Raw genomic sequence first — 27,500 nt, 5'->3', positions numbered from 1 at the left:
CCCTCTTTCTCACCGGCTTCTTCTTCTCTTACTTCACCCTAAAAAATTAAAAATTATAGCGGAAGGGTCGGTAGGTCAAAGCACAGTGTGAAATCGCACATTCCTGAAAATCAAACCAAAACAGCAGCCGAAATATCAAGAAGTAAATTCTCTAGGGTTTTTTTCCCACGATTTTGAACCCTGATCGACATGGTGAGCTTCATTTTCTTTTATTTGTTTTTAATTACAGATCTCCTTTTTTGTACTCAAATTTTCTGTCCTTACTTTTTTTTTTTTTTTTTTACTTTTTTCGCTGAAATATCTTGGTTCGTTAAAAGTTACATTCTTTAATAGGCTGATTTCTCATCATCCTTGCTCGGGAACTGAAATTTTTCTTATGTATAATTTTAAAAAATTTAAAATTGAGGACTCTGTAACATAGTTGATGATTACGTTTGCTGCAGTTTTGGTTTTTCGTTTAATTTTAAACTCTTTTTTTTTCCTTTATAGGATTCGAAATCGAAGCGGAGCCTTGTGTTGGCTATTACGGATGATGCAAGTAACGCCGTTAGTTCGCTAAATGCAATTTGGGACTTTGAGAACGAAGACCCCAAACGCTTCGACCCTCTAATTATTATGCAAGCTTCTTCTTTAGGTATTTCTTTGTTACTTATAATTTTGTAATTTTCATTTTAATAGATATAAGTCTTTGAAGAATTAAAGTAAAAATTTTGATTTTTTTTTTATGGATATCTAAAATGTATGATTTTACTACGAAGCAAAAACCAAGTTGTAAAAGCAACAATCATACTCCATCCCTCTTAATTGAATAGTTTCAGCATCTATATCCCCTGTTAGTTTTCTTCTACTATAATCCTTTTGTTTTTTAATTTGATTTTTTTATTTGATAAATTCATTACTCATGTTTGAATAAACGTTTGGTTCTTGGGGGTTATCTCAGTTCGGCTGCCACTAGAATCATCCTATGTAGACATGGTCATTTTCATCTCTAGGTCAGATGAATTTCCTGTTGATGAGTTGTATGCTGAAATCTTTAGAGTTTTGATGCCTGGTGGGATGCTGGTGGTTTACGGGACTTTGCAGTCTGGGACAAATGAAGCAGATATGGTAAATGTTTTGTGGTTTGTGGCTTTGATGCGCTTAAGTTGTAGTAAGGCAACTTACTAGTGTTTCTTGCAGGTAATGTCTGCTATTGAGCGCAAGTTACTATTGGCAGGATTTTTAGAAGGAAAATGTTTTCAACTAAAATCAGTTGCTCAGTCTTTTGGGGTGAGTTTTTCCCCGCTTTTGTTGTCAATATTTTTGTTTAGCCAGTTAACTTTATTTTTTGCTTTTCTGACTGTTATATTAAAATAATAGAATGAAGAACGGAAGCAGCATCTTCTATTGTAAATGAGTGCAAAATTTATTCACCCTTATGGGCTTAATCCTTTTGATAGGTGCATATATCCCCTAGCTCTTTTGAACTGGGTTTGAATCCCTCCTTCCTCATAAAAAAAAATCCTTCTGGTCTGATGTTAGTTAATTAATGGCTTTATGAATTCTATTTTAATAAATATATTATTTGATATTTTGTTATTTTAGTTAGTCTTCTTCCCCCTATTAAAATGTGTGATGGAGTAATGCTGCTTTAGGTCTTGTCTTACATTATACTATTGAAATGAGTGCAAGGCTTATTCACCCTTTTGAGCCTTATATTCCTTTTGTAGGAGTTTTTAATAAAGCTATTGAAATCATTGCCCCTTTTAGGTTAAGGCTAAGAAGCCGTCTTGGAAGATTGGGTCTTCTTTTGCTATTAAAAAGACCAAGAAAAATCCATTGAAAATTCAGATTGATGATGATTCAGATCTCATTGATGAAGATTCCCTCTTAACTGAAGAGGATTTGAAGAAACCCCAATTACCACCTGGTAAGATTTGAAGACCTGACAAGACCCATACTTACTGGTTTTTCATCCTTTATGTGAAAAGTTTTAGGAGTATTATATTACATAATTTTAAATTTTTTTTTTTTTCAGCTGGTGACTGTGAAGTTGGAAGCACAAGGAAAGCCTGCAAAAACTGCACTTGTGGAAGGGCCGAACAAGAGGAGAAAGTGCAGAAGCTGGAACTGACTATGGATCAGTTGAACAATCCTCAATCAGCTTGTGGCAATGTATATCTTGTTCTATACTTGTATCACTGGTTTGGTTTGGTTTATTTATACTGATTTTATTATTATGATATATTTGTGATGATTAGGATGCAGCCATGGACTGGTTCTTTTTCCTTTCTATCCAATTTTTTGAAAACAAAAAAAAAAAAAGAAGTAGTAAACGCATCAACAAAGAGTCTAAAGTTTTAACCCTTTTAACACTTTTGCTTATGCTTTGAAACCGTGGGCTGTGTGGACTAATACTTTTACCTTAACTTACTCTTTGAAATCGTGAACAGTGTGGACTAGGTGATGCATTTCGCTGCAGTACTTGCCCATATAAGGGTCTTCCACCATTCAAGCTGGGCGAGAAGGTATGTTTCTTTTTTTTTTTTTTTTTGGCTTCAGGCGCGCATTCTTGTACATGCACTGTAAACTGATTTTTGACGTTGTATCCGGTTAAGTATGACATAGAATGATTTCTCCATTCAGGTATCTCTATCAGGGAACTTTCTAACAGCGGACATTTGAACTCGAAGGGATGGCTTTTGGGCGAAATTTTAGATTTTAGATACTTCAAAACAGTCTTGTTGAGTTTTTTTTGGTTTTATTTTATTTGCTGTTTGCAAATCTGCACTTTATCCATTGTTTACAAATTCGGTGCTGAATCTTGACGAGTGTGAAAGAACATGCTCTGTTTTTTATTGGTGAGGGTAAAATCTCTGTTTTCTGTGAAGAAAGCACTAAATCCCGATTCATTTGACGAAGATTCATGCAACTCAGCCCCATTAATTCTTAAAAGATATTATGAGTATCATCCAGCAACTCAAACATAATGAGTTGGCCAATTTTAAATCCCTTTCGTATAGTATAATTCCTCAAAAACACCACCTCAGATTCTGCCGTACGTATTCATTTTTCATCCCCTAGAAACTTGACAGATGCGTTGTAGAAGCACAAGGAATTGGTGAATGGTTATCCATGCAAAAAAAGAACACACCATAACTTTCTAAACTAGATTCATAATATGTTTAACTTTGGACGTTTAAATACAACCCAAAAATTTTAATTGCAACATCTGCCAACCATATTACATTCTAGATGCTGACCTTGGTAAGAATATTAGTCATTGATGGCAGCAAATGTGCCTGATCCATCGACCGTACTTCTGTAGACTCTTTGCTCAAAATGTTTGATGCCTCATATGAGATCAAGAGGTTCTTCAAAGGTCAGGCATGCCCTTCCCTGTCTTAGGATCGTATGTCTTCTCCAACACAAGATCCATCGGAGTATCCTTGACACCAGCTGAAAACCAATAACAGCCGAAATAAGTTGCATGCAGAACTTGGGCACCGCGGAAATATTTGCTATAACAAATTTACATCACCGTTCTGGACAAGTTTCTTATCTGTAACCCACTTATTACACCACAATCCATAGACAAATTGGAACTACAAACTACATCTTAACATGCTTATGAACAAAAGCCCTTTACTAATGACCGTTAGGAAGAGCAAATGCACGTGATACCTTAAAGGGAAGATATCAAGAACAAACAAAACACAGCAAAAGAACTGACAAGCAATAACAACTATGGTAGGATAAGAAAACTACAAAAGAAAGCATTACATTTCTCAATTCCAATCACATATATGCACACAATTCCAAAAATCTGTGTAATATTTTTCATTTGCACCTGATAATGTAGGCCCCATAACGAAGAAAAAAAAAAACAATTTTACTCTTCACTTTGATATATGTTACCCCATTCGTTGGCAACATGATGCTTTATGCCTTCCAATATTCCTTAAAAGAAGGGAATTAAAATCAAATCCCATGAAACTACTCCCAAGTGATCAATTAATTTCTTCCCTCAACATCGAATGCATCCAGACTTTACAACATTGGTAATACAGAATGGTGATGAGTATACAATGAATGATAACAGTAATATGCAATGATAAGCAGAATTGCACATCATTCTCGTTCACTTGAGTAATAATTAAATTACAAAAGATATAAGATAACCAAGTATGAACGTATAGGAATGTTTTACAAACTTACTACCTTAGAATTATATAGATTCCAAGTGTCTAGTCACTAGTGAAGCCTAGTTGCTGGAATTGTTAGATTATAGCATATACTGTTGCAGATGGGAAAAAGCTAAGTTCTAGTTTCTTTAAGAACTACATTTTAGCTTATAGTTAATTTGAGTTTTTGACCAGTTTTCAATGTCTTAACTTGCATCTATAGCCTTCTATGTTAACATTTTGCAATACCAGTTCACTGATCACTGAACTGAAAACCAACTAAATACGTTTACAATTTCTAGTTACCAAATCTTTTGATAGGACAATTATCTTGACTATTTTACAGGCAACGAGCAAATTTTTAAATTCATTAAATTTTTTTTAAAAAATAATGGAAATACAGAGATACTTCTTTTAATGAAAAGAGTTCTTCCTTATTCAAATTCTAAAAATAAGATGAAAATACTAGTCATATGTGCTGCATGGAGTTGGAGAAAGGGGGAAAAACGGCAACATTCCACTCAAAGTGGTGAAGAGCATAAGCATGTTAAAGTACCAACTGTAGGTCTTGGTGTTGTCCTTATCTTTAAGATCTCAGGGCGAGGAATTATAGACCCAGATGCATCTATACCTCTTGATACTCTCACCTTAGTTCCATCTTCTAAATATTTAACTCCGATCTTACAAGGCTTCCTACATCAATAATCCTTTATTTGTTAAAATATAATAATGATACAACAACTATCTTTCAAAATATAAAATCAGAATTAAAGCCAATACCCAGTAACAGGGTCGAGAACTTGAACATTTGAGGCATGAAGTGGAGCCTCAACAGTAAATATGCCACCTTCATGACCTGGACCTTGCTTGATGTGCTTTTTTACCTGTAAAATAGAAAAACAGAAATGTAAAACAACCCCTCCAAGTAAAAGAGCAAGACCCGTATCTCAAATTTCGAAGAGAGTCAGACCAGATTCTTCCCTTCAACAATTAAGCGATTCTGCGAGCGAATAACGCGTTTGATAATGCCAGTTTCACCTTTATCTTTACCCCTGATTATCATCACCTGTGAATAGTTTATAAGAAACAAAGCATATAATTGGTTTCGAATAACTCAATTAAAAACGGAAATGGAGTTTTAAAATCAGATGCTTACATTGTCACCCCTGAGAATTTTCCAGTGCCTGATCAGCTTCTCGGCTGCTTTCCAACCCATTTTTTATCTTTAACCAAAGCTTCACAAATTTATAACAAAAACCGGAAGGAAAGGAATAAAAGGGAAGCCTAGACAGTACTTTAGAGCGCTAAAGCAATGTGTTTTGACGAGGCTGTAGACGATCTGGATCGTGCTCTTTCGATGTCAGGTTTTAGGGTTTAGGCTAACGGATTATTGGGTTTGGACTTGGGCTCGTTCTTATCCAATATCTCAAACTCTTTGTCGGGCCGTTTGGTTTTAAATTGGGCTTATTAGAAAAAAGCCCGCTTCTGCTTTCTTTTTTTTCTTTTTTACGAATGTACTCGTAACAAAATTCATCACGTTTTCCACAGCATAACCAATTCAATATTTTTATATTTTTTTTCTTGAATAATGGCAATTTTTATCTCTCTTAAAAAAATTAATTATATTTTTAGTATTTGAACTTTTAAAAATATATAAATTGACATCTAAAAAAATAAAATATATAAATTATACTATAGATTTTAAGATAATGTATCATTTTAATCTAAATTCTAATATTATTAACTTAACTTACTTATATAGTATTCAATTAGTCTAATTTTATTATATACATGTTATTTATTAAATAAAAATTTTAAATATTTTATAAAAATTTAATGTGAATTTTACATAACAAAAAATAATTGATTAGTCCTAGGCATTTTTACAATTCAAGTAAATTAAAAAATATTTTTTATTTATATTAAAAAAATTATACAATATAAGTGATGAACATATAATTTGATAATATTTATTATATATTGTATATATAAGTTGATATGATTAGTAATATTATAACTTGAGTTAATATAATATATAATTTAAACGTTTTAAGGTGTAAATTATTCATTATTTAAAAGTTTATGATGCAAATTATATATTTTATTTTTTTAGGTACAAATTTATTATTTTTTAAAGTTTAGAAGTAACTTTTAAGAAAATCCCCATAAAAAGTTTGCTTTTTTTTTTTTTTAACTTTTATTTCAAAATTTAATTCAAGATTTAATTGAGTTGGGATTTAGATTCTATACAATATTGGAGCTTATGATTAATTAATTTTAAATTCGTGTTGATGCCTAGGTATGTAATAATGTATTTAAAAAATTAATTATAATATAATTAATAAATGTTAATATTTATATATATTTTAAAGTTATTGTGAAATAAGTAATAAAAAATAAAAATTGAAAATAAATATGCAACTACAATAAAATTTAAGAAAATATGCTTTAGCATCTTAAAAAATAATAATAATATCTTTAATTCCAAATAATTAAAATTTATTCCGTATACTTAATGTGAAGCCCAATTTTCACTTTATGGAGATGCCTGATATCATGTGAATAAAAAATAAAAAATATTGTAAATTTTTTTTAATATAAAATTTAAGACTAAACTCTTCAATTTCATCTTATCATTTATCTAAATGTTGAACAGAAAAAGGAAATTACAAAGATTGCGAAGGATTAAAAAAAATGATTTGACCATGTAACCCAGGTCAAATTTTATTTCATAATAATGAGCATTAATTAACACTATTAAGAACCGTTGGAGTGAAACTAATGTTAGGCTGGCAACACCTATAAGTTAATATTGAGTTTGGCTGCAACCTCCTTAGCCCCGCAATCAGCATCGCACTTCATCTCGCAGTGGGTGTTGCCATGACCATCGTTGCGGCATTCCTGCTCGCAGTTTCTGAAGCACGACTTGAAACGATCGTCCTCAGCCTGGGCCCGATGCACGCACGTTGTTGCTGCCACAAGAACGATGCACACCAGAACAAACCCTGCAACAAACTTGTTGGCCATATTGTCACTGATATTTCGCTTTTTGCTAATCAAATGTGTTGATGGGTTCAGGTATTTGTCGAGGCAGGAAATGCTTATTTTAGGTGGTCATCCGCAAGATGGGGAATTCTAGTGATTAATAGGTGGTTTTTATGCTTGAATTGCTTAGTTGTGCACCAAAATTTTGTAATTTTGTGAGAAAAGTTTCAAGGGAGGAACGACCTTTTCGTGCTTTTGGTTGCAACAATATTAACAAACTTATTTTTTTTTATGTTTTAAGGATTGGATGATTATCATTTGCTAAAAACCCTCTCTTATAATTTTTTTTTTTCAACATCAACTTATTTTATTACCTAAACACAAGTATTCATATTTCATTCCAACAATATAACATCCTGAATTAATAAGGTGATATATATTTATAATAAAAAATTAAAAAAGTAAAGCATGTGACAATTTTTTAAACCTTGCTTAAGAGGTTAAAAAATTATACTATAGCGTATTAAAAACCAATTCAAAAAATCTTTAATTTTATAATAATAAACATATTATATATTGGTTGAAATTGTTTTTAGTTTATACAAAGTTTTATTTTCTTGAAATTCAAAATTCATAAATGAATTGATATAAAAGGCTAAATAGAACAAATTAGTTAGCAAATAAATTTATGAATATGGCTTAGTAATTCACAAGCAAAATCTGAATATAAATTATTATGTCTTTTCTTTTTTTTTTTTTAACAATCAGGTGTCTGCTCATCGAAGAGGCTGGATACGAACATCGATCTTTAGAGTTTGGCCCAGTAAGTAGAGAATGAGCCATCAACCTACGGAATTTACGAAAAAGGCAACCCCAATTGCACAATGAATGTCACCTTTCTCTTAAGATCTTTCTTGCATAGCAAGTTGACTAACACTTGAAAAAAAAAAAAAAAAAGGTCGTGAGTTCCATTCGAGGAGAAGAGACACACAGAGAGAGAGAGAGATGGAGAACATTTTTGGAATAGTGGGTGATGGATTCGCAATCTTGGCGGCCGACACATCGGCGGTGCACAGAATTTCCTTTTACAAACCCGACGAGCAAAAGATCATGGTCCTCGATTCCCACAAGCTCTTGGCTGCTAGTGGCGAGAGCGGTGGCAGATTTCTCTCTCTATATATATCTTTGATCTTTCTTTCTTAGCTTTGACTCCGATGTTAATAACTTGCATAATTTGTTTTAAAAAAGAGATATTTTTATTTTGAAAATTGAAAATCATATAGGGGTCAGTTCTCGGAATATAAACAGAAGAATGTAGCCTTGTATCAGTTCCATAATGGAATCCCGTTGACCGGTGCCGCTGCTGCCAATTTTACTCGTAGATAGCTTGCCACTGCTTTGCGCAAGGTTTTATTCATTTTTACCCATTTCTTTGTTTCTTTTTTTTTTTTTTTTTTTGTTAGTACGTTGATAGCTTTTTGATAAGATTTTGTGATAATTCTAAGTACCCCTGTAAGTTGATCGGATTGATTGCATATTCTACTTTTTCTTTGGTTGGGTAATAATTTATAGCATCCCAGTGTTCTGGCGTGCGTCCATGGACTTCACTTTCCCTCCCACAAGTACCTGCGGGATTCTTAACTATTATGAATCCGGCTATGGAATTGAATATTTTGCTTTGGTTTGGAGGGAAAAATTAGTGATTCTCTTTAGTATATGATTCTGCATAGGACAATTGGTGGAAGGAAGTGAAATCGATATTGAAGTTGGTGTTCTTATTCAGCAATCAAAGGAGAATATTCATGGCGTGTGAATCCATAAAGGATACTGGATTGGTCACAGCCTAAGAACCTTTTGAGTATAGTTAGAGTATCCTTTTCCATTTCATTTTTTCTCTGAAAGATACTCACTTGAATTGCACCTTGATTAAGAATTTAGCACTTGTTTAGTGCATAAGATTATGATATGATAAGATAAGATAATATTATGAATAAGATTAGTTTAAATAATCTTATCCTATCTTGCATTTGATGTGTGCAAGGATTATGATGGGATAATTTTATTTATTGGTCAAACTTATCCTTCCTCCAAGTTTATACAATTTAAATTATTGATGTAATTTTTAAGAGTATAATAAGATATGCAAGTTCAATCCCATGGATTAAAAATAATCTTCTCCACTTTGAGAGGATTGAATCATTCTATGCCAATACAATGATTAATCATCCTTACAATCTTATCTTCTTCTTTAGATACAAATCAACATGGTATATGATCATTATCATCCTACCCTATCCATCATCCTATACACCAAACATGACCTTACTGACTTATTTACTTTATTAAATAGTACTTTGGTGTTCTAAACTTACAATGTCTTATTGGCATTTTTTAAATCATTTTGTGCAGTATTATGTCCCAATTGTTTTTGAATCTTCTCTAACAGGATTGTTGTTGAATATGTGAGTGCTCACCTCCATTGTGTTCCCTACTAAGGTTATGTCCCCTATCTGGTTCCTTGTAGATTAAGTTGCCATTGGTTTTATCCATTAATGATATTGTTACACGATTTTGATCTGCTTCCCTGGTAATTGAATTTATTTATATCCCTCCAAGTTAATTACTTAACCTGCCATGGTCCATGGATTTTTTTGTTTACTAATGTTTTTAATCTTTAGATTTTAAAGTATGGGCTCATGATCCTTAAGGCTAAACGTATAAATAAAAATTTGATTGTGTGCATGCTTATCAATATAGATCAAATGAATTGACTAATGTTATCTGATGTAGAAGATACAAATAATGTGATGTTCAAAGCTGCCCACCATTAAGCTCACAGATCTAGAACTTAGAAGAACAAATGTAGAATACCCTTTAGACTTCAATAGTACTTGAAAATTGTGATTCCAGTCAATAGTACGAGTACCAATGGAGGAGAAATGTAAGATGGATTAGATGCCGATGGCTGTAATACTGGTTTAATCTCAGGATTTACTGTGGCTGAGGGAGCTTCTGGTTCCTCTTCTCCTTCTGGTGGTGATGCAGGCGTCAAGTCCAGTGGAGTATCAGATTGTGTTGCTGGACCTTCTGCTAAAGCTTTGGAAGCTGTTCAGAAAAATAAATTTTTTTAAAGAAAAAAGGTTTGGTTTCATGATATTGCACAAACTGTAATGCTAGATTGTAAGTTATGTTAATCAAAATATTGACGCAGATTACCTCTTGGACTTAAAGGAGACGCCGCCATTGGTGGAACGGTTGGCGGAAGTAGAAAGGGAACAGGGCCTGCCAAAAAAGTTTATTAACATTTTTCTTTGGATTAGTTAATGTTAATGCACATTGTTTGTTCACCGAAGAATGTATGGTTGATTAATGATTAGTATGAGAAAGCATCCCTAGTTATACACTTTCCACAATACTTTTAAAACTTAAGTGACGTTTTCTCAAAGTTGTCAGGAGAGATGCTATTTCTGCGCCCCTTTTATTTTGGAGCACTTCCCCATTTCATGTGGGATCCAAAGTTCCGAACTAATGTATATAGGAATTGCTCTGAATCAAAACACAGCACATGCAGATAGCAGCTGTTAGATCCTAGTTTCCCCCCAAGGTTAAAAAACTCATGAAAAATGCAGTACTTGTTTCAATTGCAAACGTTACCTGGAGCTGGTAGAGGAGTGCCAGAAGCTGCAAAACACATGAAATGGGCCGTTAAGTTTCTGGAATCAGGGGAACAGTGAAGGATTTTAGATGAGGCAGACTAATTAATAAAACCAAGACAAATTAAGGTCCACCTTTGCACTGCAGTGGTACGCCACCCATGTTACAAGCTCGGGGGAGACCAAGTGCCAGGGTTCTGTTTATGGGCAGTTGAATAGGTACATTTGCAGAAATTATAAGACAAGCACAATCCATGCTATTGCTCATGAGCGACTTTAATGAACCGCAACAGCCTTGAGTTGGTGATGAGCCATTGCTGGTGCTTCCCGTGATAAAATTTAGGCATGGGGTGAAGCTGGTGATCATTGAGGCTGTGCAGGCCGTAGAAACTTGTCCTCTAACAGAAATGATTGAAAGAGTTGTTAATATTGCAATGAGTTGGAAAACCTTGAAGCCTTCCATGACTTCTTAGTGAAATGGAAGAGTATTGGGTAATGAAATGGGTGTAAAGTTCTTATTGGATCAAGTATGCTATGGAAAGGTAAATTTTATAGTTTGAGAGCAGATCAAGCAATTTGAAGGAAAAAACCAGGCAGTTTTGAAGTGGTTCAGGAGTTCAACTACTTTTAACTAATTTCCACACTCAAAGCTATCTTTTTAAATATTTTCCACAATTTTTATTGTATGAGGAAATCACAAGCAGTTCAAGGTAGGTAGTTTGGCATGTTAGTTGCAACTCTCGATTTACCATTTTATTTTCCTGTTTAATTATGATGATATATAATTCGGTTGATTGTAGGCTGTAGCTGCTCTGCCTTGGCTTTTTTTTTCTTTTTTTTTTTTTGAAAATTTTGACAGGTGAAGTTTTGGATTGTCAACTCTAAAATAGACCTGTGGTTGTTTCACTTCCTTGACCTTCTGTGGTATGTTTAGTAAGAGTTGGCCATCCAAATATATCAATCAATTTGTCATTCTCCTCAAATACTACTATATAACTCCAGTCGTTTCATTCTCCTTCTCACTCAAACCCCAAGTCTCCAAATCAGATCAAACAATTTTGACTTCTACTTCCCTGATTCTTACACGCATACTGCATCCCTCCCCCCTTTCTGAACATTGTAGGCAGGAAAAAGTTCCGACCGGAGGAAATGGCTTCGAGAGGACTTGAGATTGTTCTAATCCTAGTCCTGATGGGAATGCTCTGGGCTGGGGCCAACGCCCAAAGCTGCACCTCGACACTCACCAGCCTAGCCCCATGCCTAAACTACATTACAGGAAATTCATCCACCCCATCATCGTCGTGCTGCTCACAGCTAAAGAACGTCCTTCAATCATCACCACAATGCCTTTGCTCTGCACTTAATAGCGGCGCTTCATTGGGAATTACCATAAACAAGACTCTCGCCATGCAACTACCTGGTGCTTGTCAGATGCAAACTCCATCAATTAGCCAATGTAATGGTAAGCTTGATTAACTTTTCATTTATGCTTGTGCTTACCATGCTTGTCTGTAAAAAGGAGATGTTTTTATTATTAACTTGAATTAAATTTTCACAGGTGGAACATCAGGAACACCCTCAACTCCTGCCGCAGCGTCTCCAACTCCTGAAGGTGCCATTAAACCACCAGCATCAGACATTCCTTCAGGTACGCATTTAAATTGTTTTGGTCACCTAAGCTGACCCAAGAAAACAAAATTATGTATAAAGTTTTCAGGCATTACTATATGATTGAGGGACAGACTTTCATGATGGTGCTTGGATAAATATGCAGGAACAGGATCTAAATCTATCCCATCGATTGACGGGGGATCATCGGATGCAAGCATAGCAAAAGCCTCCCTTCATTCTGTTCTCTTCCTTCTCTTCATTGCAACCCTCACCAAATTCTGAGTTAGCAAGGGTCCTCCGTAGGGAATTGTTGCCTGTTATGGTGGTGATGATGATTCTTTTTATCCCTTGTTTCCTGATATGATTCTTGTTTCCCATAATAGGAATGTTGTTGTACTACTTTGTTTGAGTTGTTTAATGATAAATTATTGTGGGATGAGGGACTCTCTCAGGTCGCTTTATTATTTCTTTCAAAATATCTGCTTAACTAACCCAAGTTCCGAAGTGTGGATCAAGCAAAGCTACTCAGCAGCCAAAACAAAAATAATTACTTTAGTTGAAACCTTCTGATACAATTCCACAGAAAGTATAGATACTTCCATTGGATGTCCAAGAATTTATGCCCGATGGCCAACCATACATTGACAACGTTAATATATCATGTGTTTGGACATTTGACGAAAAATGATTATTACCTTCTCAAATCGGCCGAATAATGAAAGGATTAGAAGATTGCAAAGAATGTTTAAAAAGTTACTAAGGCGATTCTCAATGTTACAAAGGCGTAAGGATACCATTCAGAAGAAGGAGAAAAAAAAAAGGGGGGGGGGGGGGGGGCGAAAAAGAAATCATATTTTTTCCCCTAAATGATTTATTAATCTGAGGCAAAATTTTGTCCATGGATGATAAAAAAAAAAAAGATACAAGTCTGGTGCGTTTAGAACATGAAGTTATGCAGCTTGTGTGTATTAAAATTGGGTAAACAATGGACTGCAAAAAGAAGAGCGAAAACAAAAGCGAGAAATAGGCTGATCAATTAATGTATCACTTGCAGAAGCTAAACAGAGAATCTTCCTGGTCAATTTTCTCTTTCATGCTGTTCTATTACATTTTGTCATGACGGAGAAGATATTAAGTATTTCCTAAAGCAAGAACGATATTTATTTGTCTACAAATGTCAAGACTGAATTAAAACAGGAAGGAATTATCGGGATCCTGAAAAAGCAAAGGAATATATAAACTTCAGTTTTTTTTCTGAATTTCCGTATCATCGAGTTTGGTTTCTAATGGGAGTATAAGCTCATTACTTGTCACAATGTAAGTATGATGCATTAGCACTGTCCCGATTATCTTAAAATATAATAATAACATAATACCAAAGAACTTCTGTTAAAATTACCAAAGTTGCAGAATAATTAATGATCCATTGAAGATAAAATTAATTTTAGTGAGATTGAAAACAATGATAAAAGTAAGATTAATTATAATAATAATAAAATTAATTACTATAACGATAATATTAAAATTAATGATAAAATATATATTTAAATATAAAAATAACGGTGACAATAAGATGAATTGTTATTAAAAGAAAAAATGATTGTTAAAAATATTAATCTAAAAATATAAAAATAAATTATTTTTAAATACATTTTAATATATTTAACATTTAAAATTTTAAAAATTTTATTGACCTTAAGTGTTGTGTTTGTAAAACTTACACCGAATAGTCAAAAAGAGAAAGAAGATTTTAGATCAGAACTTCATAAAAACCATGAGGGTAGAAATAGGTGGCTACTCATAAATCAAGATTTTGGTCAGTGGGTGACTGACTATAGGTATCATCTTAGAAAGAGCCAATACGCACTTCTTTAGACTTCTTGCGTGAAAATCACACTTTGCTACTTTAACGGGAAATTTTAACGTCAACCCATTGGCCAATTGGCATAAATTTGGATTGCCATTATTTTGCCTTGGTTTGAGAAATTAAAGCTAGATGACTGTTAGCAGTGTAAATGGTACTTGGAACGCTTGGCAGGAAGAATGCTTGAGGTTCTTAAACTGCTCTAACAAATGATTCCTGATTTAGGAAAAGTTGGCCATCCATATGTAACTAATATGATGATCTTTTGCCAATGTAAGGTGCTATATAAGCGTCATCTATTCCGCTTTGAGGAGATAGAATTCCATCTTTTTGCTACTTGAGCTTTAATTGCCGCAACTCCTGCTATCACTCAACCTCCGAATGGCTCTAGAAAATGTCAAGTTGGGTCTAGCCATGGTTCTTGTGACCATGATTTGTGATAAAGCCACAGCCCAGTCTGGTTGCACCAGCGTGCTCTTGGGTTTAGCCCCTTGTTTAAACTACATTAGTGGAAATTCGATGACCCCAACATCATCTTGCTGCTCTCAGCTTTCTAGCGTAGTTCAATCACAGCCACAGTGTCTTTGCTCAGCGCTCAATGGGGGAGGCTCATCATTGGGTATTACCATCAATCAGACTCGAGCTCTGTCACTCCCCGGAGCTTGCAATGTACAGACACCACCAGTTAGCAGGTGTAACGGTAAGGTCAAGTTAAACATATAACCCACATTCCCCAAGAGAGCTAATGTAAGCATTCTGAAAAACTTATTTTGATTATTTACCAGCTGCCAATAGTCCAGCAGCTCCCCCATTGAGCTCTGGGTTAAGTCCTCCACCTGATAGTTCAGATGAGACACCTGATACTCCAGCCACATCATCAATGCCAAGCATTCCTTCAGGTAGACAGAACTTAAAAAGTCCCACATATAATTAAGTACAATTCAGGCTCTGGTTAAACGGCAAGTAATCCTGTGATGAAACCTTCTGCTGCATGCTATGTCAACTAAATTTACTGTTTTACTTTTGTACAACCACTTCCGTCCAAAAGAAAAGAAAAAAAAACATATATAGAACCACTAAACAAATTATCATTTTTTCAGCCGGTCTTACCTGACAAATTCCCTACTGAAATTGAGTTATTTATTGGCAGAACTGAAACAACAGTAAAGAACTTCTAATTTCAGGAATGTCTGTTTAAATTAATCCCAAAATTAATGTGAAAATCTAGATTACAATCGCTGCTTAAACTCTTTGCTTTGATAGTGATGCCAATCAGAAATCTACGAGGAATTCTGATTTCTCTTTTCCGACGGTTTATTTTATTAACCCACGAAAAATATGCAGGAACTGGGTCTAAAACAGTCCCTACAACAGAAGTCCGCACTTCTAATGCAAGTATCCTGAAAATGCCGCTTGCTCTCACTCTCTTCACCACGTTCATTGCTTCATCCATTTCGCTTATCACCTTTGGTTGAGCATTCATGAATACTAGGAGCCTCTTTACCTACCACATATCAGGCAGTAGTTGTTCCCACTTATTGCTGTTCAGGGTTGTATTCCTGCTTTGTGATGTATGCTTAATGAAAATATGAAAGTAAATTGTTGTTATTGTTGTTTCCATCATCTAAAATGAAACCTTAACATTGATGCTCAAATGGTGGTTAAAAAATTTTTCATGAATGCACTATCATTTTAATAGATTTTTACATGACATCACTTCATTAACTAGTAGATATCAACCCCTTAAAACAGCATCAGGCAAATCTCTTCAGTGCCACAGTTGTGTTTTTTCGGCCCCTGACTGCTGTATTGGAGGAAAATAAGGACTCAATGAATCCTTGAGGTAAATAATCATATAGAAACAATTAGAGACAATGACTAAAGTGAAGAAGGCACTGCTGTTCCAAAATCCAAGCCATCAATATTGCATACCATTATAGTATGTATGAAAGTAAGGTTAATACCACGAAAATAACCTCAAATACGGTAACGACGATTGAAATTAGACAAATTTAGGAACATCGATCACACACCATGTCGGTTGACATTGAAGTTGCGCAAAACAACTACTATTTCTTTATGCATTTACACCAAAACCAAACCAGAAATTATTCATTTTTTCTTCAAATAGAAGGCGACATCCGGCATCAACAATATACCATTCCTGCGATCTTTTTATCCATTTATGTGAATGTGATAGAAAATCAAGGTGATTTCTACTTTCAAGCACTGACTACATAAAATAGGATAACGCCCTTTTGTACCTATAAAAGATACAATAGGGCTATGATCCTGTAATTTGGAAATAATGAGTTTTTTTCAAAAAACAACAAGTTGATTATGATAAAATAACTCACGAGTAGTAACTGAAGAAAAGTAGAGTTAAAAAAAATGAAAAAGAAAAAGGAACTTCATGCTTTTAATGCTGAAATGGATCTGGGTAGGATTCAAGTCTCTGACCCGAATGAACATAAGACAACCGACCTTCCAAAGGAGCCCTTTTTCTTTGCTGAATTTATATCTTGGAAAAGAAATGTCTATGTTACCTTTATCAGGTTGATTGGTGGATTCTGGAACTTCTAGCTTCCACGTGTTCATTTCATTATACTCCTTTCAGGAAAGAGGTTCTCACCATAGCCTTGCATTTTAAAAAAGCAGCAGGTATAAAGTCTTTCAGCCTCCTTCAACCCAAAGAAAGCATCAAGGATTTTATTTATGATGCATTATGGATTCTTTATGAGAGTGCAACTCACAATCTGAATAAAATAGAAGGCCACCTAGGGCTGACTTTATTAAAACTCCTTTTAGTGTTCCAAAGTTGGAGTTGTTTACCAAAGATTCTGTTATGAAGTAGGAAAAGTTGGTGAACAATATAAAGCAAAGCTGCCTCCCTTTTGTCACATTTCCCCCTTATAAACCACATCGCCTGTCCTCTCTTTACAAGCCACATACAATAGTCCATTGACTCAGATCTTCATTTTAACAGTTCAAGACTTAAACTTCAAGTTATCAAGAGCAAATCCTGCAACAATCAATGGCAGCTAGAAGCATGAATGGAGCAATACTTGCAGCGGTCTTTATAGTTGCAGCGACTTTATGGACAGGAGCTGTGGCACAATCAAGTTCAAGTTGCACCAGTGTGCTCATTAGCATGTCTCCGTGCTTGGATTACATACAAGGAAACTCATCAACACCATCTTCTTCATGCTGCTCTCAGCTTGCTAATGTTGTGAGGTCACAGGCTCAGTGCCTTTGCGAGGTCCTCAACGGTGGTGCCTCATCAGTTGGTGTCAATGTTAACCGGACTCAGGCAATGGCTCTCCCAACAGTTTGCAATGTTAAAACTCCCCCTGCTAGCCAGTGCAATGGTAAGCAAAATAAGTTTCTTTTAGAAGTACTCTTTTTTGCAATGAAAGAAAATTCTCCAAACGTTTTTGCTCGTTATTATTTTCAACTATCAAATTCTGATCGATTGATTTTGTGTTTATCTAAAGCTTCTTCTCCCTCCGGCTCTCCATCAGGAACATCAAATTCTCCTTCAGGTACAACTTACAAGGGAGTTTTTAACTTTACTAACATATAAAACTTGGTATCTTCTATAAATATAATTAATTAGCATTAGCTACTATATATTCTATAAATTAGACTAATACTTTACTGTTGTTTCTGTTGGTACAGGTGGTGGTTCTAAGACTGTTCCAACAACAGGTGATGGCGCATCAGCTGGGAACTCCACTAAGCTGTCATTTTCAATGCTCTTCTTCTTGCTTTTCATCGCGTCGACGCAGGCTTCAAGCTTTATCGCCGTCTAAGCTACTCTGTCACAGTTTAGTAGATACAGAAGGATTGCAGTTTTTGATTTATTGATTTTCATGGTGTTATTAAATTATTCGGAGGAATAATTTCTTGTGGAATGTATTGGTTTATTACTTGATTTTATTCAGATTTTTAATAAAGATGCTTTCCATTTTCATAAATAATGTATATCATATGCTTCAGAGTAAATTATCACTGGTCTACTAACCAGAAGCATCAATTCCAGATCGAAATCATAATATCAAATTGTCAATGGTCGCATCCACTTATTAAGCAAAACTTATGCTTTAAGACATGTTGATAAGCTTCAAGAAAAGTCGCTGGTCTTATTCCATCAGGGAAAAAAGAAATTATATCCCCATTGACAGCAAACTTTAGCAAGGTTAAATAAGTTGTGGTCCAAAGGTGACTCCCGGCCTGTCCTTGTTTCCGAAAGAGTCAGGGTTTGATCCAGGATTTGGGGTCGAGCAAATATGAACCCCAAGGCTATATCAAACACTATATAAATGAGAAGACAAAAGGGGGTTAAACGAAAATTAACTTTTTGATCGATCAGTTTGGTCAAGTCATCAATCAATCAAATATCACAATTCAAACAGCAGCAACAAAGACATTAATCATAGTGGGGCGAACCAAGAAAATAAGCCCATGCACGCACCTAACTGTTACTGCTATACTAATTCATAAACACATAGAAAGAGAGTTCTTGTCTACCCATTACAGCATTGCTGCTGGATGCTGCAAGACCCCTTTACATCAGTACATGTTAATTAACGTCACAAATTTAATACTAACTTTGTTTGCTTTTGGTGTAAATTTGCTTCATCCATGTATTTTACTACTACTAATTTACTCTTGCATTTCTTGCCCATTTTTCTTTTATATCATATTCAGCTATCCTTAAATATATGTTTTCCAATAAATTCAAACCCCTTTACTAATTATTATTACATTTACTAAAGGAACTGCGTTACCAAACTCATCAAATCTAAGTACTTAGGGACTTGTTTTTTGTTTGGTCGAATGTATGTTCTACTCACGTTTGGTGCGTTTGCATTTATCAAAATGGCAAAAAATATTTTTTTTTCTTTTATTCTTACAAGGACTATTATGCTTCGAGTATGACCTCTCTGCCCAATTGTTTATCGCTTAGTTATTATTTTATAATAATAAAACCACAATTCTAAAAAAAAAGGGTTCTGGGTGCAAATATATCCCATTTTTTTTTATTTTATTTTGGAGTGAGAATTGCTAGCCCTTTTACTTTTGCAAAATAGCTACAAAAATATTAATAAATTTAGTTTATTTTTCTTTTCCATGGTTAGATTCATAAGGCTTAAGAGTTATTGGTTAGCAAGCAAAAAAGTATAATAAAAAATTTATCATATTAATTGATAATGAAAATTTAAAATTTTATTATCAAAATTAATAAGATGAGACATGTTTTTATAATATAAAAAAATAAAATATGTGACAGTTTTTAAATTTTGTTTATAAAAGAATTTTATTATTAATATATAAAACAAATTTAAAAAAACACGCAGGTTCATGTTTCAACTACACGCCGTTTACGAGTGAAGGAAGAATGAAATTAAGCAGCAGGGAAAATGGCATCCCAAGTGGAATATCCGCACGCCTCATTGTACTTTTCTTTTTTAAAGGTATCCAAAAAAAAATAAAACCAAACAAACCTTTTTTTTTTTTTTTCGGCTGAAAGTATTTTTAACGCTCAATCACATAAACAACATTAAAAATAAAATATAAGATTAGTAAAAAATTAATTGTGTTTTAACTCAGCGTTTCCTTAGTAAAGTCTCTCTAGCTTTCTCTGTGTATCTCTCTCTCCGTAGCATATCTTCTCTTCTCAGGCGAATTAAACGCTGCCGTTTCTTCTCTCTCTTTCTCTGTCAACAACGGAGCTTAAATCTTTTTTCTTCTTTGCGGAGTCTTGGCTTTCGGGTAAGACATCTTTTATTTGTTCACTTGAGAAGCTTTAGAATTAGAGCCTTGTTTTCTTTACTTGTCCATTATTAACCGATATTTGTTGGCAATTCCTTAAATTTTGGATTTAATTTTGAAATTAATGAATACCCTTTCTTCTCTTTTCTGAATTAGAGGTGGGTTTAATCTGAAAGTGATGGAACGTTGGTTGTAGTCGTCTTTTAATAGGAAGTTCATTTTTCTTTATATGGCTGAAATTTTAGGGTTTTGTTCTCAATTTGATGTGTTTCCTTAGTTTCATTTTTTCTGGGTTTGGGATTAATAAGTTGATAAAGTGAATTAGAAATGTGTTTGTCTGAGATGGTTACATTCAATCGATTGGAGGCAATGAAATGTATTCTGGGGCAATCTTTGTGTGTAAATGTGCTTGATTCTTGTGCTTGTTACTTGTGGAGATGCGTGTCCATTGTACTACAAAGTTAGGGTTTTGGTGTGGATCGTGTTTTAATGTTGGAAATGGTTGCACTTTCGTTCTTTGAAATTGCTTGTATTTTAGATAAATTTTGATACTTGAAGAATATAAAGATAGTATACTAGATCTTTAAAGTTTTCGTATTCATATATATATATATATATATATATATATTAATCATAGCTTCTATTAGAGGTTTATTGCAATATCATTTCTGGTCTTATATGGTGGTTTTATGTTTGAGCAAAATTTCATGAAATACATATAAGTTACTTATTCTTTGTGGAGTTCAGTGCATTGTCATTTGTTATATAAGTCTGCTTAAGGAGAAGAAAAAAGATTGTTTGTCAGCCATTACAGTCTCAGGTTCTCAGCTATGGTAACTTATCTGCATGTTTGTGCAGATGAGCATTAACAGCTGCATTATAGGGGTAGGAATTCAGTTTCGACTTTGTTTTATTTCTTGTAGATTCTTGCTTAGTTTTCTCAACATATTAGCTTTTGTGAGTGCTCTGAAATGAGTTGAATGATAGAAAGTTTACAATAACCTGCAGTGTTAGTGTTTCAGAAGTTTGGGACTTTGAGTTAAGTTCTCAATCAGAAACAATTGTTTGGAAAGAGTTTTAACTGTAAAAATTTGGATAAAGCTGGAACTCTGAAATCCAAGTTAAATCAAATTTTATGTCTGAGTATACTCATTGTCAATTCTTGAACTCTTCCAAAAGGCTTGTTTCGTTCCACTCCACTTATTTTGTTTGTCTCCTTTGTAAGTATTCTGGTTTATTCTCCTGTTCCATCTCTCCATCCCTTTGTTAAAAAATATCCTTTCTTTGTCTCCTTTATAAGTGTTAGGTTTTTTTTCATGGCATGATTGCTTCCTTTTTTGCCAACGTTAGTGAGACTGAGACGGTGCCTAACAGTGTGATTTCCAATGATTTCAATGATAATGTTCCCCCTTTTCCCCCCAAAAAAATGCTAATTGTGCTGCAATCTTGTTGAACACAAATACGGTGATTCCATTTTCATCAAGATTCAACTTGAATTTAATTAACATATTACTTCTGAAATTCAAAACTATTGGTTCTAACATGCAAGTTCCAAATTTGCTCTTTCAGATTGCATATTCCATTGCTTTGATTGGCATAGGAACAAATTTTTTTAGTGAAGAATCGTTGGGGAATCGATGAAACCTTGGTTAGTATGTCTGGATTAATTGAAGGTCTTCCAGACGCTGTTGCCCTTAGGTGTCTAGCACGGGTTCCCTTCTACCTATATCCTAAGTTGGAGCTTGTCTCTCATTCCTGGAGAGCTGCCATTCGTAGCCCTGAGCTGTTTAAAGCTCGACAGGAGATTGGCTCAGCAGAGGAACTTCTATGTGTGTGTGCCTTTGATCCAGAGAATTTATGGCAGATGTATGATCCTCTCCACGACCTTTGGATTACTCTTCCTGTCCTTCCTTCTAAGGTCAGGCACCTTGCCCACTTTGGTGTCGTCTCAACTGGTGGAAAGTTGTTTGTTCTTGGAGGTGGGAGTGATGATGTCGACCCATCAACTGGTGACCAAGATGGGAGTTTTGCAACTGATGAAGTCTGGTCATATGACCCTATAACGCGTCGGTGGGCTCAACGTGCATCTATGATCTTACCTCGTGCCATGTTTGCATGCTGTGTTTTGAAGGGAAAGATCATTGTTGCTGGTGGCTTTACCAGCTGCAGAAAATCTGTATCTCAAGCAGAAATGTATGATCCTGAGAAGGATGTCTGGATTCCAATACCTGATCTCCACCGCACTCACAATTCAGCATGCTCAGGATTAGTCATCGGAGGAAAGGTGCATGTCTTGCACAAGGGGTTGTCTACAGTGCAGGTATTGGACCACGTGGGGTCTGGGTGGACAGTAGAGGATTATGGTTGGCTCCAGGGTCCAATGGCAGTTGTACAGGGAGCTCTCTACGTGATGAGTCATGGACTTATTTTCAAGCAGGAAAAGGAAGTGAGAAAGGTTGTGATTTCTGCTTCAGAGTTTCGAAGGAGAATCGGGTTTGCAATGACAGGGCTAAGAGATGAAGTTTACGTAATTGGAGGGGTGATCGGCCCTGATCGATTTAATTGGGATATCAAACCAATGTCTGATGTTGATATCTTGACGGTTGTGGGTGAGAGACCTACATGGCGTCAGTCTGCTCCAATGACAAAGTGCCGAGGAACAATTTTTGGTTGTACGCAGCTAAGAATTTAGGTCTCCACCTTTTTTTTTTTTTTTTCTCTTTTAATAGTTTGTTGGTTTGATTGTGAACAGTGTACTCTTGTTGAGGCACTGAATTCCTCCTATTGGAGACGAGAAATGATCTTTTTTTTTGTTTTTATTCGCTACCTAATTTTGTTTTATACTTGTTTTTCCCTTTTGATTTTAAGAGTCTTCCGGGGAGATTCCTATGCATCAAATATAGCTACTTGAAAAATGACTTTAGATTGAAATGAGGAACAGTTATTTTTCCTCTCCCAGGATTGTAATGGAGAACCTTTGCTTATACAACACTTTCTTCTTCAACTGATAAATTGAAGAAGCTTAGGCAGGTTCTTTTGATGAGGACTTTTCAAATGTGTTAGATAAAGTATACATGTCCTAACCTAATCTGCCCTCAACACATACGAGGAAATGTACTGGATTGAAGAAGAATGTCCTGATCTATTGTGGGTAATGATTGTATGAAATTATATTTCTTTCCAAAAAACAAAAAGAAAAACAGCTAGATGGGTTAAGAACTTAAAAGCCAAATTGATTTGAAAACCCACCAGAAAGCTCCAACCCTAGAAAACGGGAACCTCGGTCCTTTCAGTTTCGAAGGGAGGAGTAAAGCATGGAGGATCCTCGGGTTGAAGAGTGTGAAGACGACAACAACAACAAAACACAGGAAGATACTTGAATGGAGGAAAGTGAACAAAACAACAAGAACATGCAGGTTGCTTCCGCCCTTATTACTGTCCACCTGACCCAGAACTCCGTTGCAGTCGCTGTCAGGTGCGACCGTCGTATCTTCAATCTCCTGTAAGCTCTTCTCTTCCCCTTTTCCCCCCTCCTCTGCTTTTATATTTAATTAAGTTTTGCTCACTCAAATTCCTTAAAGAAATTAATTTTATTATTTTTAAAATTGAGCGTTAGTAGCAAAGATTGCGCTGTGACTTTGGTGGATGAATCCGGCGGGGCTTCTCATAATGATTCAATACGACCTATTAAATACGGAGCAAATGGAAAGCTCTCTGTATCTGCTGGAGATGACAACTTGTCAAGGTTTGGTCTACCGAGTCTTGGCGCTGTATTTCTACTGTGTAAGTTCTTAAACACCCAATTGAGCTTTTTTCTTTCTTTCATGTTTTAGTTCCTGTCTTTATTTGTAGAAAGTTTACTTTGTTTTAGGGATAAATGATGAATATGATGTATGACAGGTGTTCTGAGAGGAAAGTGAGTGCAGTGGCTGAAGGCAATGATGGTTTTCATGTTTATTTTGCTGACAAATTTGGAGTGGTTTGAGTGGTGGATCTTCCAGGGGTTGATGGAACTGAAGCTCCTCTTAACAAGAAGGCAGTGCCATTGCTTGCTCATTATTGTAGTATCATTACTAGCCTGGTAATTACTTAACTTTCAATGTGAAATTTTATTTGTGATATTCATCTTGTTAGTTACCAATTATTAACATGACTTATTTACTGGAGTTTTCACCAGATGGACGGTTTATTATCAGTGCTGACAGAGATTTTAGAATTCATGTAAACCATCATGCCCTACCTTCTCTACAACCATGATATTTCATCGCTTGATAAGGCACGAATCTTATGTGATACTTTTATTATGACAGGTTACAGTCTTTCCTAAGAAGTCATTAGATGGAGCTCATGAGATTCAAAGCTTTTGTCTTGGTCATACAGAGTGAGTTTTTATGATCAAAAGTTTCCCTTGCCTTGATTTGTTATTGTTCATAACGAAAGGGTACTATATGCTATTGCTTGGTTTAAAACACCATCTTTTTATGAAATATTTAGTATTGAATTCTTATAAAATAATAGTGCTGAATTATAGGTCAGAGGCATGCCCAAACTTGCTTGTTCTCTAGTCGATGACTCAAGTAAGTTGATTATCTACCTGTGCAAAACACTTGTTTTAATAAGCAGAGTTGATATGTATCCCTTTCTTTCTCTGTGAAGATATACATGTCTATTCCTATAATTGAAGATAGTTGTTCATTTAAATTAATCTGTTTGCAGGTTTGTTTCCTGCCTTGCCTTCATTTGCACTGCAGATTGCTTGCAGGGTATTCTTGTGTCTGGAGGTGGTGATTCAACTGTGAGCATTAAGAATTTTGTTTCATTAGTCTGCAAAATTGTTTTTGTCTTCTGCTTTTTCAAGTTGCAAATGTTGGTGAACAATCAACAAGTATTGCTTCTTCAGTTTTGCGTGTGGGATATGATATCCGGATCCCTCCCTGATACTTGTGAAGTTGGTGCCAAGGTGTCTATCTCTTGTTATGAAAATTTCTGGAGATTACTGTTGCTATTGTGCTATTCTTGGAAAAAAATACCATTCACCTCTGTTGTTGGTAGATCCCCCTGGTTTCCTCCTCTCTCTCCCAAAAAAAAAATTCTTTAATTGCATTAAATGACTGTTTTTCCATTTCCCAAATATACAAAGAGAACATGATCTGGTATCACAGTTTTGGGTTGCCATTCATTTGAAGGAAAGGCAGTCGGTATTTTGAAAACTTGGGGGCCACCTTTTTTATTTCAAGTTTTCTGTTAGCCCTTGTATCTTACTTGGTTTTACTTTTACTTCCTTACTGAAGGCAGGGCAGTTAAAGACTGATTCTGAGTATTTTAGATCTATTTCACCTTCAATGGTTCTTCTGTTAGGTTAATTATCATAACATTCTTTGTGTTCCATGTAGTTTGCGGGGGATAATGTTGTTGAGCTGCGATATTCCATCTCAGACTCTATCTGCTGCCAAGGTGAAGACTACAACTTTAACAGCAATAAAAACAGTTATCAACTCTCATAAAGGACGGTTTAGCTTGCATGCCTTGGGGAGACCTGTTTTATTAACTTTGCTTGACATCATACTCATATGCATTTGCATATCCAGCTCAGCCTTGCTCCGTCAAGCCTTTTTCCTGACTCCAGTGTGCACAATTTCTGTCTTGTTATAATATGATACGGATATTCCTTGAATTAACCAAACTTTCTGGTTAAATCAGAAGAGGTTAAATGCAGATGAATGCTTAGTGAAGTGCATGCGTAACTACTATTTCCTGTAACTTCTGATTTTGACAGGTGGCCTCAGTTGGGGAGAATTTCATTCCTACAAGCCTTGGCAGTAGCATTTCTGGAGGATTCTTGTGGATGATTACAGGTGCCTCTAAGTTGCGTGGTTCTGACCTTTCCTCTTTATCACGAGAAAAAGTTCTCTGGTTTCAAAAAAAGAAATCCGGATTCTTTGGAACAGAAGCCAGTTGTTCTGGCGGATACTGAAGTACCTGGTGGAGCAAAACTGCCTGAGAAGTTGCAAGGATGTATTTCAATTGATGAAAAGGTGTTCTTGGCAGCTACGGATGTTGTGAAAACAGCAATGTGCAATTTATTAATTAAGAAGCAATATTCTGTTGAGAAACGAGAGTTTAGAAAGAAAACAAGAAACGATAAGAAAATCAAGCAGTGAATTGGATTTTGCCAGCTTTTTCCTTATAATTGAATTTTGTGAGCGAATGATATCAGAGTACTTGTAACATTAGTTATTTTATTTATTGAAGAAAATGCGTAATAGTTTTCTCAGATATCAACGAAGTTGATGTGCATGATTCATATTGAAATTGGAAGATGTTAAATTAATGATCTGTTCATGGCTTAGTCCATTACCATTTTACAACCAACAAGACAATGTCACTTGTCAGGGTCAGGAGTGATGGGCCAAGGCTTACAATTTGGTAAAAGATTACGCAACAGATATATCACAATTCGAAAACGTCTACTGGGTTTCTGCTTCTTAGCCCCCTGTTTTGATCTTGAATGACATGGAAAGAGTTGGCTCTTGCAAACTGAAAACAAAATCAAAACAGTAGCATTAGGAGGACAAATATCTGATAACGCAATAGTTTAGGCAAAAGAGACAAGATTCTCAATTAGTCATGGGAATTGGGGAGGTTAGGTGTAGGGGGATGACGGTCTAATTTTGCTTTGTGCTTTGCGGGCTTATTATTGACCGGACAATTTGGTGGCTCATTTGTCTCAAAGAAACAGGAAAAACCGTGTGGGAATTGCCTACGTAATCTTTTAATTGATGGTTTCTTCAATTTGGATACCTCCATCACTTACCTGACTTGCCCATTTAAGGGGAGGAAAGTTTTTAATAATAATTATACATCAATCCCTGCTACCCTTTGTTGGAAAAAACTTCATTTTTTTTTTCCCTTCATTTGTGAAAAAGATGATTTGTCGTAATGGAACCTCAATTCTTGGCACCTCATTTCATGAAGGCTACTATATAATCACCATTGACACTTGAATAAAAAGATTTTTAAATTGTCTTCGGCCAGACAAAACAACAATCCACTCAATTGAAGGGCCCTAGCTAATGCCATCACCATTGTCATTTGTCATCATCTCTTATTACAAGAGTGGACAATCAAAAAGCTGGGTGGTGGGATTGCCCAAGCGCCTCAGTCAATAAACAAATTATATCCCCCCATCTGCTGAAACTGAAATCATTGTTTGCAAACTAAATTTGGGGGAGAGAGAATTAAAGAGTTCTACCACTTCAGCTGGGACGGAATGGAGGTGGGATCATCTGACAATGAAACTTCAAAGTGAAGAAGTGGTCCTCTTTTACTCTCTTGCCTATCGCCTATCGCCAAATGGCACCGCCGACAAGTAGAATCATGCCACCTAAAGTCTTTAGATAATTGGGCTCTAATTGAAAGGGATGTGGCTGTGCCGTCAAAGAAATTCAT

At 35.2% G+C, this 27,500-nt stretch overlaps 7 protein-coding genes and 1 pseudogene across 10 annotated transcripts; 6 read left to right on the top strand and 2 right to left on the bottom strand.

Moving 5' to 3' along the window:
• Nucleotides 1–11: 11 nt before the first annotated feature.
• On the top strand, nucleotides 12–2,900 carry LOC111314244 (anamorsin homolog). Its single transcript, XM_022915393.2, has 8 exons — nucleotides 12–192; nucleotides 490–634; nucleotides 941–1,107; nucleotides 1,180–1,269; nucleotides 1,750–1,909; nucleotides 2,018–2,154; nucleotides 2,433–2,507; nucleotides 2,626–2,900. Exons 1-8 carry the CDS (start codon nucleotides 190–192, stop codon nucleotides 2,662–2,664), a joined length of 816 nt encoding a protein of 271 aa, XP_022771128.1. The 5' UTR covers nucleotides 12–189; the 3' UTR covers nucleotides 2,665–2,900.
• Nucleotides 2,901–3,139: 239 nt separating this feature from the next.
• Nucleotides 3,140–5,509, bottom strand: LOC111314245 (uncharacterized). The gene is made up of 5 exons (XM_022915394.2): nucleotides 5,320–5,509; nucleotides 5,134–5,229; nucleotides 4,944–5,047; nucleotides 4,720–4,856; nucleotides 3,140–3,438 (listed from the first exon to the last, which is right to left on the bottom strand). Exons 1-5 carry the CDS (start codon nucleotides 5,377–5,379, stop codon nucleotides 3,356–3,358), a joined length of 480 nt encoding a protein of 159 aa, XP_022771129.1. The 5' UTR covers nucleotides 5,380–5,509; the 3' UTR covers nucleotides 3,140–3,355.
• Nucleotides 5,510–8,080: 2,571 nt separating this feature from the next.
• On the top strand, nucleotides 8,081–12,888 carry LOC111314240 (non-specific lipid transfer protein GPI-anchored 15-like). 3 transcript variants are annotated; one of them, XM_089752613.1, is made up of 7 exons: nucleotides 8,081–8,555; nucleotides 9,595–9,644; nucleotides 10,137–11,511; nucleotides 11,602–11,725; nucleotides 11,925–12,263; nucleotides 12,360–12,449; nucleotides 12,576–12,888. In XM_089752613.1, the coding sequence occupies exons 5-7, from the start codon at nucleotides 11,951–11,953 to the stop codon at nucleotides 12,692–12,694; spliced, it is 522 nt and encodes a 173-aa protein (XP_089608739.1). In that variant the 5' UTR covers nucleotides 8,081–8,555; nucleotides 9,595–9,644; nucleotides 10,137–11,511; nucleotides 11,602–11,725; nucleotides 11,925–11,950; the 3' UTR covers nucleotides 12,695–12,888. The 3 variants fall into 3 exon arrangements, with proteins under 3 accessions (XP_089608739.1, XP_089608740.1, XP_022771126.1); XM_089752614.1 differs by lacking the exon at nucleotides 9,595–9,644 and having other exon boundaries at nucleotides 10,137–10,288; nucleotides 10,360–11,725; XM_022915391.2 differs by lacking the exon at nucleotides 9,595–9,644.
• LOC111314241 (non-specific lipid transfer protein GPI-anchored 16-like) lies at nucleotides 9,891–11,321 on the bottom strand. Its single transcript, XM_022915392.2, has 4 exons — nucleotides 10,937–11,321; nucleotides 10,803–10,829; nucleotides 10,365–10,430; nucleotides 9,891–10,253 (listed from the first exon to the last, which is right to left on the bottom strand). The coding sequence occupies exons 1-4, from the start codon at nucleotides 11,262–11,264 to the stop codon at nucleotides 10,030–10,032; spliced, it is 645 nt and encodes a 214-aa protein (XP_022771127.1). The 5' UTR covers nucleotides 11,265–11,321; the 3' UTR covers nucleotides 9,891–10,029.
• A 1,701-nt stretch (nucleotides 12,889–14,589) lies between the features above and the next one.
• On the top strand, nucleotides 14,590–15,967 carry LOC111313427 (non-specific lipid transfer protein GPI-anchored 5-like). The gene is made up of 3 exons (XM_022914105.2): nucleotides 14,590–14,976; nucleotides 15,062–15,175; nucleotides 15,621–15,967. The coding sequence occupies exons 1-3, from the start codon at nucleotides 14,658–14,660 to the stop codon at nucleotides 15,749–15,751; spliced, it is 564 nt and encodes a 187-aa protein (XP_022769840.1). The 5' UTR covers nucleotides 14,590–14,657; the 3' UTR covers nucleotides 15,752–15,967.
• A 1,149-nt stretch (nucleotides 15,968–17,116) lies between these two features.
• On the top strand, nucleotides 17,117–18,249 carry LOC111313426 (non-specific lipid transfer protein GPI-anchored 26-like). Its single transcript, XM_022914104.2, has 3 exons — nucleotides 17,117–17,644; nucleotides 17,771–17,818; nucleotides 17,955–18,249. Exons 1-3 carry the CDS (start codon nucleotides 17,311–17,313, stop codon nucleotides 18,086–18,088), a joined length of 516 nt encoding a protein of 171 aa, XP_022769839.1. The 5' UTR covers nucleotides 17,117–17,310; the 3' UTR covers nucleotides 18,089–18,249.
• Nucleotides 18,250–19,818: 1,569 nt separating this feature from the next.
• Nucleotides 19,819–22,918, top strand: LOC111314238 (F-box/kelch-repeat protein SKIP30-like). The gene is made up of 2 exons (XM_022915389.2): nucleotides 19,819–20,051; nucleotides 21,621–22,918. Exon 2 carries the CDS (start codon nucleotides 21,706–21,708, stop codon nucleotides 22,741–22,743), a length of 1,038 nt encoding a protein of 345 aa, XP_022771124.1. The 5' UTR covers nucleotides 19,819–20,051; nucleotides 21,621–21,705; the 3' UTR covers nucleotides 22,744–22,918.
• A 229-nt stretch (nucleotides 22,919–23,147) lies between these two features.
• Nucleotides 23,148–26,327, top strand: LOC111314239 (uncharacterized; annotated as a pseudogene). The gene is made up of 9 exons (XR_016332347.1): nucleotides 23,148–23,553; nucleotides 23,671–23,834; nucleotides 23,952–24,132; nucleotides 24,219–24,272; nucleotides 24,362–24,432; nucleotides 24,768–24,846; nucleotides 24,952–25,011; nucleotides 25,343–25,505; nucleotides 25,828–26,327. The product of XR_016332347.1 is annotated as an uncharacterized LOC111314239 (transcript).
• Nucleotides 26,328–27,500: the final 1,173 nt, after the last annotated feature.

This window comes from Durio zibethinus, chromosome 23, assembly GCF_047325235.1.
Source record: "Durio zibethinus cultivar Kanyao isolate XHJ-2024 chromosome 23, ASM4732523v1, whole genome shotgun sequence".
Classification (NCBI taxonomy): domain Eukaryota; kingdom Viridiplantae; phylum Streptophyta; class Magnoliopsida; order Malvales; family Malvaceae; genus Durio; species Durio zibethinus.
The sequence above is the reverse complement of the archived record's forward strand: the minus strand, read 5'-3'. Positions and strand labels throughout refer to the sequence as shown.